Source organism: Pavona decussata, unplaced genomic scaffold (assembly GCF_977016875.1).
Source record: "Pavona decussata unplaced genomic scaffold, jaPavDecu1.1 SCAFFOLD_303, whole genome shotgun sequence".
Taxonomy (NCBI): domain Eukaryota; kingdom Metazoa; phylum Cnidaria; class Anthozoa; order Scleractinia; family Agariciidae; genus Pavona; species Pavona decussata.
In genome coordinates, this window is record NW_028145699.1 from 644,535 (window position 1) to 664,470 (window position 19,936).

At 38.4% G+C, this 19,936-nt stretch overlaps 1 protein-coding gene across 1 annotated transcript; it reads left to right on the plus strand.

Annotated features, from left to right (window-relative positions):
• The first annotated feature begins 550 nt into the window (after nucleotides 1–550).
• Nucleotides 551–16,197, plus strand: LOC146454306 (AT-rich interactive domain-containing protein 4B-like). Its single transcript, XM_085095584.1, has 20 exons — nucleotides 551–690; nucleotides 1,827–1,943; nucleotides 2,072–2,137; nucleotides 2,278–2,368; nucleotides 2,491–2,570; nucleotides 2,686–2,742; nucleotides 3,596–3,639; nucleotides 4,269–4,362; nucleotides 4,802–4,855; nucleotides 7,304–7,386; nucleotides 7,770–7,864; nucleotides 8,701–8,901; nucleotides 9,808–9,902; nucleotides 10,006–10,106; nucleotides 10,641–11,118; nucleotides 11,658–11,728; nucleotides 12,246–12,631; nucleotides 13,424–14,311; nucleotides 15,041–15,184; nucleotides 15,944–16,197. The coding sequence occupies exons 1-20, from the start codon at nucleotides 688–690 to the stop codon at nucleotides 16,051–16,053; spliced, it is 3,258 nt and encodes a 1,085-aa protein (XP_084951710.1). The 5' UTR covers nucleotides 551–687; the 3' UTR covers nucleotides 16,054–16,197.
• The last annotated feature ends 3,739 nt before the right edge of the window (nucleotides 16,198–19,936 follow it).

Here is a 19,936-nt window from a genome sequence, read left to right on the forward strand (position 1 = left end):
AAAATTGAGTGTTAATTAACAGCATAATTCAAAACCTAAACCCTACTGATAAAATTAACTTCCTGGAGGAAATGGTACAGCGTGAGGTGCATGCATGAAAAACATTTTATAACAGTGGGAAATCAAAATATAAACCCAAGTTTCATAAACCGGTGTACAGTGTTACTGTGTGTAAACTTGTCAAATAATTTAATTGATTTTGCTAGCTGTATACAGAATTAAAATTTCTTGGTTTATATTTCCAAATGAAAGTAGAATGTGAGCCTGACGATACTAATCCTCCTAAAAAAAAACGTGATAAGCCAAGATAAAATTTTCAAAAATTCATTTTTTTTCTTCTTCTGATAATTAATTTTCCCGCGAATCTTGTGCAAAGCGGATGTTATTGTGGTACAGGAAGTGAAATCGCACAATGAAACATGTCAATTTTCGCCCCAATTTTCCATATATGGAGTGGGCTAAACATTGACTGGAGGCCCAGTGGAGGAGGCTTGGGAGCTGAGAACCAATCAGCGATAAGGACCCCCCATGGCCCCTGGTGAGGAGGGTAAGTCGAGCGTCCTTGTTGTCGGCCATCGCGAGTTTCTCTTCATTTTGAAGTTTTCTTTTGGATTTTTTGGGAGATCCTGGGTTCAGATTGCTAAAAGAAGCTGACTGGGGTCCGAGGACCGTGGATCGAGTTTTCTTATGGTGAGTTTGTCGAGAACGTGAAGGAGTTTAGTGATGTTTACCTTCCCGTTGTGAAATTTTTTCACGATGTTCATTGTAATGTCCTCGTTATATTTCATCAGTCTCCCCTTATTTTGTAGTTTATACTCTTGCTCATGGGGCTGCTTTCACTAAAGATTGCTTGAAATTGATCCTGAGAAAAGGATGACGCTTTGCGTGGCGGGTGAATTGAGCTGAACAATAATTTAGAGAATCTTCGTGCGATTCAAAGTGATGCACTTGCTTGAGGCATGGAATTACTTGTACATGCAGTTGTGAATGTTCTTATCAAGAAAACCTTGCAATCTTGCTGTCCATTCATTTACTCATGCCTTACAGATGTTCCTGAGGTTGTGAAATCTTAAAAGAAAGCTGCAGTTTATTTGTTAAGATAAATTGTTAACTGTAATTTGTAACTGAATGGGTTTGCCTAACTTTACATTTGTCCTCTCTTGCCCAAGTCACTTATTTCTTGTTTGAATAGAATTAGTTCTCGAAGCAAGTAATGCTCTCTGTGAATACAGCTATGGTCAGTCTTTAGATAAGATCCTCGAGCTGCTTTTTAGAGAGAATTTAGAGGAAATTGATAAAACACTGCTTTGAGCTAAGCGTGTTCTGTCAAACTGGGTAGTTGGTCAACTCGTATTGTTTACGAATGTCCATTCGAAGATTTCTTGCATGCTCTACTGTAAGCAGTTATTTTATTGACGGGATTCAGTTCCCTGTAAGCTGGCGAAACTCTAGCAAAAACATTTAACAGCTAGTGAAGTTTTTCATTTGAATTTTTGGTACATTATCGAACGAGGAAAACTTCAGCACATAACCCATTGCACGCCGTTTTCATGAAATCGTGATAATGATTATCGTGGCAGAGTGGCCATGCTTATTGAAGGTTTTGATAGTTTTTCTTTGCGTCTGAAGCTTTGCAGAGTTGCTTTATGCTTCGGCCTTTGCTTTTGATTAAACCAGCACATTTGGTAACCGCTGATTTGATGACAAGTCAACGTTAAAACTCGGAGGAACTTGGGCTAAGGTCATCTATAATTCAAAGCTACTCTCTGCTCACGTCATTTACTGCTCCACAAATCGTTCCTTTTCGTTCTTTCATCTTTTGCCAGGCACAGTCTTCGGAGGAGCCCCCGTTCTTAACCGTAGGAACTGATGTGAGTGCCAAATATCGCGGAGCTTTCTGCGAAGCCAACGTCAAAGTTGTGAAGAAGCTTGTCAAATGCAAGGTTCGTGAAATTTGTCCTGGCTTTCCGGACACGAGTGGTTTGTTGTGTTACCGATTCCTAGCCGCGTAAGATCGAGTTTCCTGTGCTTTTTAACACTCTCCATTAATTTTCTTTCCTTCTTTCTGCAGATAACATTCACCAAAACAAACACTTCGGTCACAGTCAATGATGACTGTGTTAAAGGCACTTTGAAGGTAAATTTTCGTTTCTTTGTGGCTACATGATAAAGTGTGGCCTCGATGATCTCTTAGCTTTCTTATCCTTATGTTACTCCTAATGTAACTTGCACACCTCTAAACTCTTGTTTTCTTCTTTCTTTTCCCTTCCTTTTAAGGTGGGAGCCGTCGTTGAAGCCAAGACTCCTGATGGACAATTCATGGAGGGAGTTATTACTAAGCTGACCGATGCCAGTGTTTATACCGTTGGTAAACATGAGTGAATCTTTCCTCGTTATCTCAGTTTTCTGCACTGAAAGAGTCAACTTTCCAACACGCATTGAACCAAAATAAGTTTCTAATTACGTTTGTGTTTACTTTTCTTTTTCAAGTTTTTGATGATGGCGATGAAAGAACACTAAGGAGAACTTCTTTGTGTTTGAAAGGGGAAAGACATTTTAACGAAAGCGAGGTGTGTGATTGAAAACTCATTATTCCAGCATGTTTGTTTCATTGTTGCGTCCACTGATCAATGAGATATTCCACTCTGTATGAATTAAAACATCGTTTTGTTACTGTCTTTGCAGACTTTAGATCATCTTCCACTGACAGATCCAGAGAATTTTGGTACTCCAGTTGTGCAGGTATAAAAATGCAATTCTGGTCATAAAAATCCAAATGTTATTTTTTGAGAATTTTTTTTTTCAGCAACATGTGTTTGATCTTTTTTTTTTTTTCTTTTTTTATTTTCTGCAAGATAGATAATGGTATACGGTAGTGTTATTGTCCTGTATTCACAGAGCAGTTAAAACTGATTCCATCTGCCCTTGCAAGTTTTGACTGCGGCGAATGAATTGCTCAGAAACAACCCTTGTTTGGTAACTCATTCAAGTTGTCAAAATAACACATTTGTCTCCAGCAACCTGGACAGTGCTTTTATATGAGAAAGTGATTTATTTTAACGTTTAGACTGCGATAGTGTAATGTAACTCATGGAAGATCAAAGAAATTGTTTTCTGTATAGTAGAACTAACAGTAACTTAAATGTATACAATTATGCAGTTTTAGTTCAGGAGAGCATCCATAAGGTCTAACTAAAACAGTGCCGAAACCTTCAGTTTAGGAAGTTGTGATTATTAAAACAATACCAAAGCATCAACATGTTTTATAGTCTATACAAATATGGAAAAAATGTCGAATTTGGGTGCATATGAATGCGATGGGAAAGTCCTGAGGTCAGGAAGAAGGGACAGAACCCTCCTAAATGAGAGGATGTGCTGTAAGAATCAGATCCAAAAATAGCTCCATTGTCGTTAGCGTGTACTTGGTGGGACATATTTATTATTGGGTAGTTTGCGTTTCAGCGCATGTTGTTTTGGGATGTACATGTATTATCATTAATTTGTGCAACACATGTATCTATGATAACTTTTTTAGAGATCTTCCCTGGTGTTGTGCTCTCAGCTCAAAGTAATATATTATTTCTTCGTTTTTCAGGATGGAAAGAAAAGAAAAAAGAGAAGACTAAGCCAGGCAGCGAGGTATAATTTCTTGTTTTCTTCAGACCGCTTTGGCTATAGTTCCTCTTCTCACACTTCTACAATGTTTCACGCCAGTTACAATCAACACCAAAATTCTTGGAAAGATTGCTAAGTTTTACCTTTCCTTCACTTTCCTCCCCTCCCCCTGTCTCATTGAGTTTTAACTGTGAATCTTTACACATTATTCTTCATGTGGAATCCAACACCAAACGGGGGGGGGGGGGTGGGGGTGGGGGGGGGTGGTACTGTTGTCCCACCATGGAAATCTTACAAAATGCTTTAGACTGGGTGATTTTGGGAGAGGGAAGGGGGGGGGGGGGGGGTACCTGCAAACCTTTTGTTCCACTCAGAGGAATTATATCCTTAAAACCACAACAATATAAATTTGGCAACTATTAACTGAACAAGCCAGCTGACAAGCTGTAATGTATTTATAACAGAAAGCAGATGCCTGCTGGGGACGCCATTGTAATTACCTTATTTAACCCAAATATGAAAATCGGCTTTGTCAGCATTATTTGGTTGTTGAACAATGCAGAGTTTTTTTTTCTTACATCAAAAGGACATTCAGTCAAGTCATGGATGGTGCACGAAACCTCTAGTATTTCTTTCTTTTTGTTTGATTGTAGTATGGATGACTCAGAGACTGAACGAGAGGAAAAAAGTCCTGCTCCTGCTCCGTCTAAGAAGAAGTGTTTATTTGATGACAGTATTGTTGGAAAGGTATGGGTCATTGCATATTTGTTATGTGATAATGCAGCATGTCTTAATGCTTCCACCTAACAAAACTTTTAATTGCATTAATGTGATGGTAGATTTTAACCCTGGTTTATACGCGAGAATGATGTATTATTCAGCGAGTAACACGGGCATACTTGGAAAAAGGAAATCCGAGTGCTCCTTTCAGGAGTCAAACTTAACACCTTCTGATTACTATTTCGTATGCTCAATACCACTGAGCTAAAGTGCTCCTTTTAGGAGTTGAACTTAAGACGTTATGATTGCTGGTCGCAAAAACGTGTGTCATACTACATATAATCAGTTACATGCTGCATGCATTGTATTTATCGGTTTGGGTTTGTTTGTGTCTAAATGAGCTATTAAATGTGTTTCTTTAAAAGCCTGAGAATAGTGAGAGATGTGTCTCCATTCTGTTTTACAGGTCGTCATTGTAGAAAGTGGATCAAAAAGGAGAAACATGTGGTTTCCTGCTTTGGTATGTTTAATTTTGATTGCAAAACTCCCACAGGCCAAGCTTGTGGTACTATGTTACAGTATACAACATGTACATGTATTAATTAATCTCTTTGCTGCACACTTTCTTTTAAGATTGGTCCCTTTCTTTATTGCGTTTGACGAAGGAGAACGCAAGCCTAATTTCGTTTTTGCGTCCTGTGTCTTTTGAGTTGGTGTGCCTGTGTACGGCTATGCAGAACTTTTCGAGATTGCTGTAAGGACACCCAAATAGCCCCCCCCCCGCTTGAGTTTGCAGGGGCATGTGTCGGTCGGGAAACTGGTGCGAACTTACGACGACTCGGACCTCGTTTTCGCGCTAGAGCCATCTTTATAGTCTCGTTTTCGTATAAGAGTCGCCCCCTCGTTTTCGCGCGAGAGCCATCTTTTAATGTCGAGTTTCACGTTTTGCGTGCTTGTTGGTGTGCTTGCTTGTGGAGTTTGACCTTTTCTTGGCGTTTGGTGTGCTTGCTTGTCGAATTCTGGACTGTGCTTCCTTGCTGTGTGGACTGTTATCAGATAAGTTGTGTTGTTTACGCTTGAAGTTAGAGTTACTGGCATTTGGAATCTTGCGAAATTATTGCGAAAGCTTATCGATGTTCAGTTCCTTCGTTTCAGCGGGAGTGGAGTTTCACGTTCTTGCATCGTTTTTGGTGTGCTGGCTGGACGGCTGTGCTTCGTTAGGGAAGTTGCGTTGTTTAAGTTAGAAAAAAATACTTTCGGGTTAAATTTAGATTTATCAACGCCTTCACGAAGTGTGTACGACTGCGAAGACACATGGATAAATTCAGCGTAGTGTTGTTTACCCGTTTCACTACAAGAAACCAACGCTGCCTTGCGCTGACTAAATCAAGAGACAAGTTGTGTAGTTTCAGCAAAATATATTACATTTACTTTGGGAGATGCGTAGCTCGGCAAATAATTTACTTACCGAGTTATGTAGATTGGCAAATGGCCATGATTTGTGGTCACCAAAGCAAAAAGTTGCCGAGTTGTGTAGCTCGGCAAATGGCCATGATTTGTTTCGAGAAAAGCAACATTCCTAGTGCGAGTGAAACGAATTGGTGAAGTTGCAATGGCAAACACTTTATCGAGTCATTCGATTATAAGGGATTGCAAGCACTCGGTGGTACCCAGTTTTTGTTATTGCAAGGCAACGTTGGTTTCTTGTAGTGAAACGGCCACAGTTCGGTTCCGTTTTATGGGGACCAACTCTGCGAGACAGCCGCCAACTTTGTTTGCGTGCTTAATTTTGTTGGAGCGATGGATGTGCGCACGTCTATGCTCGAGCTGGAAAGAGTTCGCTCTTCAAGCGATTTGTCGCTTCTTTGCCAATTACAAGCGAAAGTATTGTGCGTTTTTTAATCAAGGAAATGCTGTTTTCGAAGGTTTGATTCAAAAGATTAAAGCATAATTATGTGCAGCGTACTGATTTAGCGAGGTTAAAAGCGATCGCGCGTGTTTCAATTCTCGGCTTGTGAATTAACAGCGGCCAAAAAGTCGCAATATTTTAGTTTCGCTTCATTCACTGTTAAAACTGGGTTTAGTGAACAAGTTATCCAGTCATCTATCAGTGGAAGACACGGTTACAATCTGAATCAGTTGATAGAAAATGGAGAAAACGTGACATTGCCTTTTGAGATGATCTCAATAATATTTATGCAAATTTGTAACGCTACGCCGAAGATGTCTCGTGGCGGCTTTCAATGTCTGCTCGAAGGCAATGGCATATGAACGGCCACGTTGAAGTTTCCCCGGTTCCTTGCCGAATTCTACCGTAAATGTTGTACGCTTTAAAATAAGGAAATGCTTTTTTCGAAGTTTTCATTCAAAAGATTCAAGTACAATCAAGTATAATCTTGCGGTGCGTACTGCTTACGCAGCAAATATATTTTTATATATTTTTTCTTTCATTTAGTATATTTTAGCTATTTATTTATTTATTTAGTTGTTTATTTATTTATTAAGTTGTTTATTTATTTATTTATTTATTTATTTATTATATAATTATCTATCTTTTGGCTTCTATTCCTCTATTAACGTGAAACTCAACTCCCGCAACAAACGAAGGAAATGAATATATCGATATGCTTTCGCAAGATTCCAAACTTCAAAAGTAAACAATGCATCTTCCCTGATCATGATAACAGTCCACACAGCAAGGAAGCACACTACAGAATTCGACAAGCAAGCACACCAAACGTGAAGAGAAGGTCAAACCCGACAAGCAAGCACACCAAATATCCATTATATTATAAACACTGGGTTATACAATGATAACATTTTTTTGCGATTTAAATAAACATGTGAAAAATATCTGGCAGTTAATGTAACTTTCTTTTCCCAAATGGTCGAACGCATCTCACTAATCTCTGATTACTACTAGTCTAAAGTACATTTGTGTTTATTAGCATTGTTTGTTTTACTGTAGGGTGTTAATCCAAGCAAGAATGAGGTGGATTTGATAAAATCAAAGGAGAAATGCCTTGTACGCTCATTCAAAGATGGAAAATAGTAAGTGAACAAAATAACTGCCTGAATCTTGTTTACATGTAATTTGCTTTAACTGTAGTGTTGGGAAGCACGTCATCTTGGTGGAAGCACTGTAGATCAGCTAAATAAAGTGAAAAATTGACTTGAGTGATTACTCAATCTCAGTTAAACACCCCCCCCCCCCCTCCCCCACCCCAAACCCTTAACTCACTCAAATCAACATCCTATGTTAAAAGGGTAAAATAGGAAAAATTACTCTGGAGCTTAATTGTGAGAATGTGAGGTGACTGCAACTTTAGAACAGCTTTGCCAAGTGGCAATTTTTGTTTTAGCTTTTTCTTTTAGTAGCAACTTTTAATGTGCAAAGATTTTGTTAAATATGGTCTTTCTGTTGTTGGTTGTAGTCATGTGATAAATGTGAAGGATACGAAGGAGTTCTCAAAGGACCAAGATCCTGTCAATGGGGTACTGAAAGGCGAAAACAGAAAGCTAAAAGCAGGTTTGTGACTGTAAAGTGGGGCCTAAGCCAGGCTTTTTGGCAGGGCTGTTGCACGGAGGATGCCAAGGCCCCTGTAACCTTAAGATTAAATTCACTTAATCTGAACTGACTTGTGATAATCCCAACTCATTTAATTTGACAAGCGGGCTTTCCAGTTCAGAAAGAGAAAAAGGAAAATCCACCCAAGTTTGTGTGTTTACAAGGTGGAATTTGGTCATTTTACATTGTTGTTTTGCAGAGGATGAAATGTAGCAAAGTGTATAACACACATGTAGGACCAGTGTTTTGTTAATTGGAAGTATTGTTTTCCGATGATCTTGTTGCCATCCTCATCATTGCTGCTTTAAGGTCCCAATTTTTTTTTTTTTTGGGGGGGGGGGGGGGCATGAAGGTAGGGGATACTTTCTTACTGCATTCCTTTATGGTAGAACAAGGATTTTTTGTTTTCTTCTAATAACTATGTACCCCAAATTTGTTTGTCAGTGTTAGCCATACAGATATATTGACCTTGTTGTCTACTACGATCTGATTCTTCACATAGCACCATGGGGTTGCAAACCTCAGACATTAGAGGGGTTAAGAATTGCCTTTACATCAAATGGCAAACATGATATTTGTATTTTTGTTTTCTTTGAAATATTAGTACATAGATGAGAATAGTGCAAACCAATTCTGGTCTATGCTAACACAAAACTACTCAGTTTTCCTGAGAAACTGAAAACAGCGAGTGGCAAATGTAGGATAAGCATGGTCAAGTGGCCATCCTGACGTTTGCCGTAAAGATAACTTCTAAATCTATGCGTTAATCTGAATATTTTCTTCTTTGTATGGTTTAGCTGTAGAGAGAGCAGTGACATACCAAGAAACAGGGAGAATACCTGGCATCTGGGAAGAAAATGCTTCTGATGTGATAGTTCATGAAGATGGTGAAGAAGATTCCAAAAAGGCTCATTCTTCAGAAGATGAAAGTAGTGTTGACGAGGATGGAGAGAAGAAGGCTTTCAAGGAGAAACTGTTTGCATTCATGAAGGAGAAAGGTATGTCTTCAGGTTTTTTAATTTTTGTTGTAACATTCCTTAATTTTGTCTTATCTTTTAAATCTCTCCAAAGGCATATCTGGGTCCCAGTTCCTATTAAAACCCCTAGTTCTTGCTGAAAAGCATAGTGCACTTTATGCCCTCTGTTAAGTTTTATGCAACTCGTCCCTGGGGTAACAGTGGGGGCCTCACCTTCATTATAACCTCTGCAGTCGTAATATCGATATACATTTTGTCCTCAGTGTTCTCCTTGTATTTCATATGGTACTATTTGGGAGAACCTGGCATTTTATCTTTGTTAATCATATCATTTATTGTCATGATCTGCATGTGATGTTGTAGGGAGAATTAGATGCTGGTTACTATTATAAAGGGCTTAAGGGGTTAAGAAGGCCACAGTTTCATGGCCCAGTAGTAGCGGTGTTGCTTTAACAGAATATAAGTTATAATAGAATATTGATGACTGGAACACTCTGACCTTAGATTTCTCACTCCATAACTTGAATCCTGAGATACAAGACATTCAGTGACATTATGAAATTAAAACAGGAACTTATATTGTTTGTAAATAAACCCTCAACTGCCTCTTAAGGTGTGTGTACAGGGGCCTACAGTCAAAATTTTTCTCTGGAGCCAAGGGCCTCTTCATCCCTCCTCTAATTGGCAACTTCCCTCTCAAGAATTGAAAAGCATATTATAAAATGTTATTATTGTCCTTTATAGAATTTTTTTTCCACTTAGTTCTGTCAGTACAGATGACTTCATTACAACATTGGCTTCATTCCCTTTTAGGAACACTATTACCATTTATTCTATAATAATGAATAATTTTTTTTTCAGTTAGTACTGTTATGCTTAGACAAACTTAGATGTATCTCATATAACATTGGCTTCATTCATTTTTAGGAACACCAATTACAAGACCCCCAGTGTTAGGAAATCAAGATTTAGATCTCCACAAACTCTATAAGATAGTGCAAGAACATGGTGGAATGGAAAAGGTGATTACTGAGCATTATGCTCGGTCTTGATTAGCATGAGACAACTTTCGTCCAAAATAAAAAAAATTGCCATAATAATAATTATTATTTGTATTCATTCCAGGTCTCTAATGAGCCACTCCTGTGGAGAAAAATTTATCAGCAAATGGATATTCCTGTTGTTCCACCCAGTGCATCACACCACATTAAAATGGCTTACAAAAAGTATGATTTTCAATGTTATTTACTCTAATATTATAGTCTCAAAATTGATAATTGATTCATTGAAAATCATCTTCCCTCTCACTATTTTGAATCAGAACTAGTCTATTTGAGGTAGGGTGCAAGGGCAAAGTTCATGACCTGGCCCCCGCTGTTCGAAAAGCGGATAACTCTATCTAGTGAACAAAATGTACTCCAACCAATACATTTTATCTGCTGGATAACGACTTATCCAATCGATAAAGTTGTCCGCTCTTTGAACAACTGGGGCCTGCTGGTTGCATGTGTAATGTTTAAGTTTGTTTATTGTTCACATATAGTGGGATACCTGGTATGGTACTATGAAGCATATATGTGCCTAGACTTTTGTAAAGGCAAATTTGGGGGCTACTTGGGTTCTGGTCATGGTAAATGAACATTGAAATTTGGCTGTTGCTACCTTTTGATGAAACTCTTCAGAGCCTTGTTGTAACCTCCAACACATCTACATTTACACCTTTTTGTTCATTCATCATTGCCAATTGCCTTCTTTTGTAGATACCTTTACCCTTTTGAACAGCATGAGAAGGAAACACTAAAGCCATTAGTTAAAGAAGAAGTGAGTGAACCAAACCCCAGCAACAAAAGTATCAAACATGAAAACCCCGAGAGTCCTACAGACAGCAGCGACGAGAAACATCTGGAGTGCTTAGAGCCTCTTCCAGACATTGATGATGACCACGACGAGGTAATAGTAAAGAAACCAGAATGTAAGCAGAGCACACGGATCAGAGAAATGAAAAGGCAACAAAGCCGTGAGCTTGACAATGGTGTCCCAAATGATTCTCAAGCCAAGAGCCCCGAGGAGGATGTGTCAGTGGATGTTGTCAATAGTCCAGAGTCGTCATCTGATGTAAGTGAACCACAGTCTGACGGCAAGTCTGATATTCCTGCGGATGAGTGCTCATTTGAGGTTGGCGACAAGATACAAGTCAAGTATGGACGTGGAAGAAATCACCGGCTTTATGATGCTAAGGTATGAAATTTCAAGAATTTGGTTTTATGTTTTGCTCAGTGTGTGGGTTGCGGGATTCTGCAAATCCTGCAATATGGTTGGTTTAGAATGTGCAGAATTTTCTCACAGTGCACATACCTTGCTCATAAACCCAAGCAGAATCATACATATATGTAGCATGATAAACTTGATTTATGGTGCAACGATGTTGCAGAGTTTTAAGAATTGACCTATGAAATACGCCATATTTTGTTCTTTTGAAAAAACATTAGTTTTAGCACCTTTACTATGCTTTTTACATTCTTTTCTTTAATTTATGCATATTACTCTCCATATTTAAAATTTTCTTACGGTTTATTTTGTCACTTATTTTTATCCATCGAAGACAGTAGACTGACTGTCAAAAGCTTATGATTTTTAAAATCGTTTTACCAGAGAACGCTTTTACATATATTGCTTATCATTAATTTTGTTTTCAAGTGAGCATTTTAATTTGTATAATTTAAAGGCTAATAACCATGATTTGATTTTTTCACTTAAAATGTGTTGTTGTATTTCAGATTATTCACATTGACTTAGAAGCCAGTGAAGGTACACTGTACTGTATTCATTATGCTGGTTGGAATAACAGGTAAAGTGCTTCCTAAAAACTAGAAGTTCATGTTTCAACATTGAATACATCAAATCTGCGGTGTCTCCATTCCTGATGCTACTGCATCGTCATTCTACTTAAATAATTTTCTCACAAGTTGCACCGTGTGGCACGAGTTTCTTTTTCAACCTTCTGCTAAATTGAATCATCCATTGTTTTGATTCATGAACAGTCACTCTCTTGCTTAACATATTACTTTCAAAACAGAAAAAAGCAGATCACTTTAGCATAGACTTTTGTGGGACATGGATGACAACTAGAAGTTGAACGTTTCTTTTTTGACACATTCTGATGCCATCATACCCTTGACCACAAACCACCAAAAACCAGAGTTAAATTCCAGTCCTTGATTTGAGGAAGTTGAAAAAAAAATTAATTGAGGTTTGCTGTCCATGACTCTTGAATCTATGCTAAAGTTTATTCTTACTTTTTCTTTCATATGTGGCTGATAATTCTCTTACCCATAAAATAAAAAATTGTTTTTATTTCATTGAAGGTATGATGAGTGGATAAAACCTGAGAAGATTGCTGGGTGGGGCACCAGACAGACTCGAAATAGATCAGGGAGCATCGGCAAAGGACAGGAGTCCAATGCAAAGCCCAGTCCCAAGCCAGTCACTCGACCCACTGCGAAGCCTGCAGGCAGGCGGACATCTAAAGCAACAGCAGCAATAGTGCCTGTCAAGGAACCAACCACTAAACACTCACCAGCATCAAATGGAACCAAGAATTCTTTGAAGAGACCCTGCTCTCCTTCAACAAGGTCAGGGTCGTTGTCACCATCTCTTGGGAAGTCGCCAAAAACGGGTCCTGGAAGAGGGACAGGCCGAACAAGGTCAGAGAGGAACTCACTTTCAGAGATGTCAAATGGACTAGATGAAGGTAAGGATAATGAAGTGTGGTTTTATTCAGTCTAGGGCTGACCCTTTTTGTTGTAGAGTAGAATCTTTAGTCTTAAGTGGGGCCCTAACTTTTATGTCAGTGGAAGGAATCCTAAAGTGTGATGCTACTGGGCAGCACTTTCTTTTGGTATTGTTTGTTATGTGATGTACAAAGTGTTTCTAATAAGCCTGTGCATGGAACAAGCTGTAGCTGTACAGAGCTTTACTTTTCTTTTGTGCTGTTCATTGTGCAGTACAAGGTGGTTCTAACATAATTTGAGTACATATGTGTGGATGAATTCACAAGTGTTCAAGCATTCAATGATGGTGATGATGGTACATGTGAATTCCCACCATGTTGTTCTCTTTTTATTGCTCTAAATAATGGAAGTTTAGGATATTTGGCTGTGTGGTAAATGGGACCACTTGTGAACCTTTTTTCAGTGTTTCAAGTAAGAGAGAGCTCTGTTGTCTAATAACCCTGACTGGACATAATAAATGGTAGATGTAAGAAGACTGGGAGAGGCCAACTAAATTTGAAGGGGTGTGCAGAATAAGGCCCTAAGTGACTTTTGATGTAAGGTCAAATTCTCCTTTTATTTCACAAGTGAAAACAAGAAAATTTGGAAGGAGATTTTAGCAGTTTATCAGAAATCACTTAGGGCTTTTTTCCAGGCACCCCCTCATTTGATCTTTTCAGGGATTCAGTATTGACTCTTTACCTTTGAAAGTTGTCTAGAATATTGCTTCTTTAACTCAAGTCCTTTTGTATTTTTTTTCTTTCAATTTTTAGTGAAAAGTCCTCTTTCAAGGAGACGGCAAAAGTCAACGACCCCAGAACCTTCATTAGAACAACAAAGCAAATCAGTGGTTGTAGTGAATCATGTTCAGCCAATCCCCGAAGCCATTCCTGAGGAAACTGATGAGAGAGCAACAGAAGAAAAGAATAGTTCTCCATCAAATAATGAGTCTGAGGAAAACAACAAGAAAATAACAGCTTGTGAAAATGGCACCCCTTGTGAAATTCCTCATGAAGAGCAAAAATCCGAGCACAGCTCTAGTGCTACAAATGGAAAAAGGAAAGACAAACACAAAAGAACTATTAATGGCTTAGTAAGAAGTGTCAGATCTCCAGAAACAGTTAGTAAAGATTCTGAAGACACCAAAGATCCATGCTCTGAACCCAAGAAAATAAAAGTAGAACACGAGAGTGGCTTGCCAGATGCAGAAGTAGAGCACTTTCTCAAGAACAACTCATTAGTTACAACTCCAAACGAACCTCCACAAACAAAGGGTACCCCAACAGCTATGGAAACAGTCTCAAATTCTTCTTCTGTGGAGGAAACCAAACCTGACCCTGCCACTGACTCGGCAGCATCAACTTCTGCGCATTGTAGCGATGACAGTGAAAAAACTAATGGGCCAGTGGAGAATTCTGCTGGAAGTGATTCAAACCAAAAGAGCCCCGAACATGATGAAAGGGATAACGATTCCAAACCGGAGAAGAAAAGTTCCGAGCATCATCATCGGAAACACAAGAAGAGAAAGGAGAAAAAGAAGCATCGTCATACATCTGGTAATGACAGCACAGGTAGCGATGCTCCAGGTAGTCCATTGTATCAGTCTGGAGGAGTGTTTTCATCACCCCGCCGACCCAGAATGTCATTTGACATGGATTTAGGTAAGACTAGAACAAAATAATGTTTTTGTTCCTGCCTGTGGAAGGACGCTGTCTGAGTATTAGATTTAGATGTGGCTAGCTTTTAGCTAGAAGCTCATCTTTCAGCCAGAATTTACATGTAAGAAATTATAACAAAAGACTAGGAGAGTAGTAATACTCTTAATCACGTCATGCTGTGTCTCTTGTTATGGACTATAGTCATTTCATGCTAGTTATCATGTGATGGACTAACAGCAGCCCATCTGCTGGTAGTAGTAATGCTCCTAATCACTTCTACTCTGATAGCCTGACGTTCCATCTACTGGGTGTACTAATACTTCTATTGATTACATGCTGGATATCCTTTGTTCCATCTACTGTATAAGTACATGTATTTGCTGCTAACCACTTCATGCTGGGTGTACTCTGATAGACTGACATTCCATCTACTAGGTGTACTAATACTTCTAATGACTACATGCTGGATATCCTATGTTCCATCTACTACATATAAGCAATGCTCCAAGTCACCTCATGCTGGCTGTCCTGTGATAGGCTGACATTCCATCTAATGGTACTAGTAATGCTCCTAGTCACTTCATTCTGGGCATCCTGTGATAGAATAGCATCCCATCCAGGGGGTAGTAGTTATACTCCTACTCTTGTTGCTGGGTGTCCTGTGTTGGACTAGCATCCCATTCATTTTGTTTTGCTACAACTTCAAAGTTTGTTTTCCATCCCCATTTTCAGAGGAAATTAAAGCAAAAGAAGATGGTGGTGAACGCATCAGATTACTCCAAGACAAAATAAATGAAATGAGGAAAATTTATAGCTCACTAAAAGCCGAAGTGGCAAGCATTGACAGAAAGAGAAAGAGACTTAAGAAGAAGAGAGGTAGGCTTGTGTGTGTTTTCTCTTTTCATTCCCTAAGGTTATTTTTTGGCATGGCATGTACCATATACCCGGCCTAATTTTTTGCAGGTTTAGAATTTGCAAACTCATCAAAAATTGGTCAGTTAATGACGTAAAGTTTTTTCTACATTTGTTGAACCTATCCAAAACATTGAAATAGTGCTAAAGAATGTGTGTAATGACCAGAAACAAATGTTAATCAGCTTTATGAAGTGTGGGTTGCATTGTTACCTTGCATATGTATTAGCAACTGAAGACCTAAAAGCAGTTCCTTTTTATGGATTTTACTGTTGCAGGTTTAATTTTCTGGTGCCACTAACGGTGCACTAAAGTGACTTCATTAAAGCCCACACAATAATTGTAAAAGTTCAGATTTCTTACAACCGAGCAGGTCAAATATGATGGTCTTTGACGTCTGTTGTCTAGGATTTTCAACATCTGAAAGTTGGTCTAACTGACCCACAAAAATTAATAGTCCCAATTAACAACAAGGTAATGAAATTATACTGTAATTTATCGAAAGAGAGAATTCAAAGTGTCTGTCAAAACAGTTGCCATGGAGACATCAGTTGTTGTTGAGTTAGTAGGTCGTTTTGCCTTTAATGGAGTAACAGCTATATATATACGAAATACAAGATTATATACAGAATTATAGATTGAAGAGAATACAAGACAAAATATTTTGTAAAGAAATTTTACTTGGAACAAGTTTTAGTTTTCTGTTATTTGTTTGAATTGTAGAAGCTGCAGAAGCTGTTGAGGGCCAGGAACTGCAAAAATCAATTCCTTCATCGTCGTCATCATCACATGCTGTTCCCTCTCCAAGCATCCCTCCTGTCGAATGTAGATAACGAGGGAAAGGTTTTAACATTAATGAGGCTTGATTGTATGTTGCCCTTAAAATGGTGGTACAATTCATTCACATTTCATGTTAATGTTAGTTACCTTACTCTGAATTGGCCTTTACCAAGGTGAAAAGAGATTTACTTGTGAATGAGTAATCTTTCAAGAAGAAGTATTGGAAATTAGTATCAAATAATATATCTTTTGTAATAAAATATGAAACTTCACAAGTCCAAATTTCAATCCCTGGTGAAAGTTGTCTTATTCATGGAAAGTATTTATATTGCAGATGAATTACCCCCAAATTTTTTAGGCCAATTGAGAAAGTGCATTTGCCATCAGAAATAAGAGGGGACCTGAAATCAAGCTGCGACAAGATTATTTAATGTGGATTCCAAATAATTATTGTAAAGTATTTGAAGAGATGAAAATTGGTTACCACGCCAACATTGTTTTATGTGTACATGTAATAACTAAGGCAGTCATTGAGATCTCAACAGGATCAACTTTTGTATTTTGTATGATACTGAAAAAAAATCTCAGCTGGCTTATGAAGGTTAACTCATGTGATAAGTTTTGTCCTGTGTACAGTGTATGTCTTTAAGACAGTGTAAACTCACTATTAGGAATATAGATATTTTACAGCATTCTTTAATCAGTGTGGTTCCTTCCACTCCTGAAAGTGTAAATGTATCAAGCTCCCTGTACCTTTGTGTAAAATAGCTTTGAATTCATACTTGATTGGAAATTGCCCAAGTTGAGATAATTTATTTACCTTTTACCTCTTAGAGCCAGTGGGTGATTGTACAATTGAAAACTGTTTAGCAGTTCTTTCCTGGTTTGCTGTTTGTTTCTAAATTTTCTTTTAAGGTGGCTCCCTATAGCTTTATGACCATGTGAACCCAAGTCTTAGAAATCTATGTGAGTTTCAACAGAAATTTAACTTTTTTCTTAGTTTTGTGACATGAGTGCAGCCAAAACTTGCAAAATTAACAGTCGAACTTCTCCCAACTGCTATGATTACTTTTTTTAAGGTTTGGCACATTTCAAGATATTAATGGCACTCGTCAAATAATCCCGTTTGGGGATGTTTGTTTTTAGCAATTTAGGTTCAAAGATAGAAATAAATAACCACAACAGATATAGAAAGTTTTGGAAGTATGTTAGTGTCCTGTCCAAGTAAATCTCAGTGAGAAAATTACAAGAGAATAACTAGGTTTTCTCTGTAGCATAATCTTGTTAGTGTACCAAACTTACTCAAAAGAGCATCTCCCCAGATCAAGTACCACTCTTAAAGAAGTGCCACGTGTGAAAGCATGCTTTTACTCTAGGAAGCCACCTTAAAGTGCAAAGTTAGCGAATTTGTCACAAATTCTTGTACCCTGTGGTACAGGTTTGAACGATGGATTAGTTTCTAGTTGGCTGTCATGACTTTTAAAACATTTCAGTTGAACCTCTTAACCACGATCACTGCTGGGCAAAAGTGTTCTGCTCTGTAGGACAGTGGTCGTTATGGCAGAAGTTTGTGTAAATTAATATATTACAAGCAGTGGCTATTAGTAGAGGATCAACTGTAGGTTTTGTTCTTAGTCTTTTCCTGGTCTTACTAATCAGACAACCAGAAACTTCTTATGATTTCTCTATTTTTTCCAGCCGAGTCTGTGACATTTGAGGTGCAGTAACCTATTTTTGATGTAAAATGACCTTTGTGAGCCTTCCTGTTGTATTCAATCATTAATTTTGTAGGAGCAAGTTATTTTTATGACAGTTTTCTTATGGCGTTCCTTCTTGCTTTTGATGCCGGTAGACGTATTGTCCAAAATCACTCAGATCTCTGTGAATCTCTCTTTTTTCTTTTTCTTTCTTTTTTTCTTCTTCTTCTTTTTGTTGTTGGAGAATGCAAGATTTTTCTTTGTGAGAATTAGAAATAACTTGAATAGTGAAAAGATTATCACTTTTGCAACAGTTGATTAGAATCATTTTGTTTGTGTATGTGTTATCTGTTAGAATGTGTTTCAGTTTAGAAACCGAATAATTATCCAGGTAGATATCTATTTAATGAAGGCCTTTGGTGCTCTATATTTTATACTTTAATATCCCTTTTTGGTCGTCCAAGAAAAAATGTTCCGAGGGATAATGTAGTTAAGTAAGTATTTAAACTTTTTTTAAGGTATTTCAGAAATTTCGCAAATAATATAATGGCTCATTATGACCAGTATTGATATGCAAATTCTCCCTGTTTCTCGTCATCTATGTCTCATAGTAGAAGTTGGGAGAACTTGTTTACAAGTTGGTTATCAAGGCAGTTTTTCTTTGGTGATCATTCCCTTTTTCTCATGCCCTAGTTGATTATATGTATTGATATTACATGGAGAAATTAGATTCTGATAACTATTGAAACTGGAAGTTTTGAAGGTGATCTTTTTTTGACAAATTTAAAATGAATTTAAGGTTTCCTTTAAAAACGGACCAATGTTTGTGTCCAGATGCCTTCCCGTGCTAGAGGCCTTCGATGTAGTGAAGGTATTTGTCAAAATCGTTTAGGTGGTTAGCTTTTGTGGTCATTTTTTAACTTGCTCCAGTGACTTGACATCAGCTGGTTTCTTGTTAGTCTCTTTGTTCATAACCTAAAAGGCTACCGTGTAAAGGAAGGCCAATGTGAAAGGAATCGTAAAATATTTCTTGCAACGCCTTCGTATGTGAAACATCTTTCGTTGATGCTTGCGTGACTCATCTTGCGTTACCGCCTACAGCTTACCTTGCGGTGCTAGTGTGACATATCTTGGATCTCAAGCAAATCACGCAAATATCTCCGATGAAGTATTTATACTCGTTAGACTGGTTCTACTGATACACCTACAAGTGATAAAGTAACGTACTATACTTGGTAAATAATTGTGAGTGATAGTTTGAAGTCTCTACTAGAATTAGATAACGGTTGACACGTTACACTATCCGTGCGAATGCAAAAGGCGAAAGTTTTTACCAAAGGTATCCTTACATATTCATACACGTACTGTTTCAAAATAGACAAGATTAATCCGTGGCTTTGTTGTAAAGGTATTTCGCAGTGGGTAGCCTAGTGAACGTGTTTGTAAAATTTTTAACCCTTTTTATTTTATGATGTATTTTAACAGTGCCCGCATCTAATTTATTCCCCGTGGATTGTGAATAAAGACTTCTATGCTCTACAAGTACTCAACGACTAGTTTTATGACTTCTTTTTAAAGGCGTAGTATAAGGCAAGAGATTAAAATCTGGGGGGAGTCCCACACGGTAGTAACGGTGGTACCTGTTCTTCAGGGGAACGCGTCAAGCCCCAGCTGGGGCTCTTGTATCTACCACGCCCAAAAAACGGTACCACATCGGGGTTCCTTTTGAAAAATTTCCGTAGAACATCGCCACGAAGGATTGGCGGAAAAAACAAACAACGGATTAAAAGACCCTATCCCTGAAAACAATAGTATTTCGTGATAACTAGGTCCAGTAAATAAGAGGCTCTTAGATAACTTGGTCACACCTCCCCCCCCCCCCCCCCCCGCTTCCCTTCCTCTTATCATGAGAGAGTGGACAAAGAAGGGCATTTGAGAAAATTACTGCAGCACTCCTCGTGCTTCACAATGGTAACTTGTAATTCATACCACTTGGGCGTTGGGGGGCGGGTGCGGCGGTGGGGGGGGGGGAGGGGGTGTTCGTTTAGGGGGTGGAAGGGGTATACGTACGTTCAGGTACGGTCACTCAGTAGAAACTTCCGGCAGGATGGTCATTATTAAAGAATCCCACTTCAATGTTGTCTTTTTACGCATGTCCGACAGGAAGGCTTTGTTGACCTATCTTACTCAAGGCACCTCTCCTTTCCCCAAACCAAAACGAATTCCAGGTCCCAAGTCC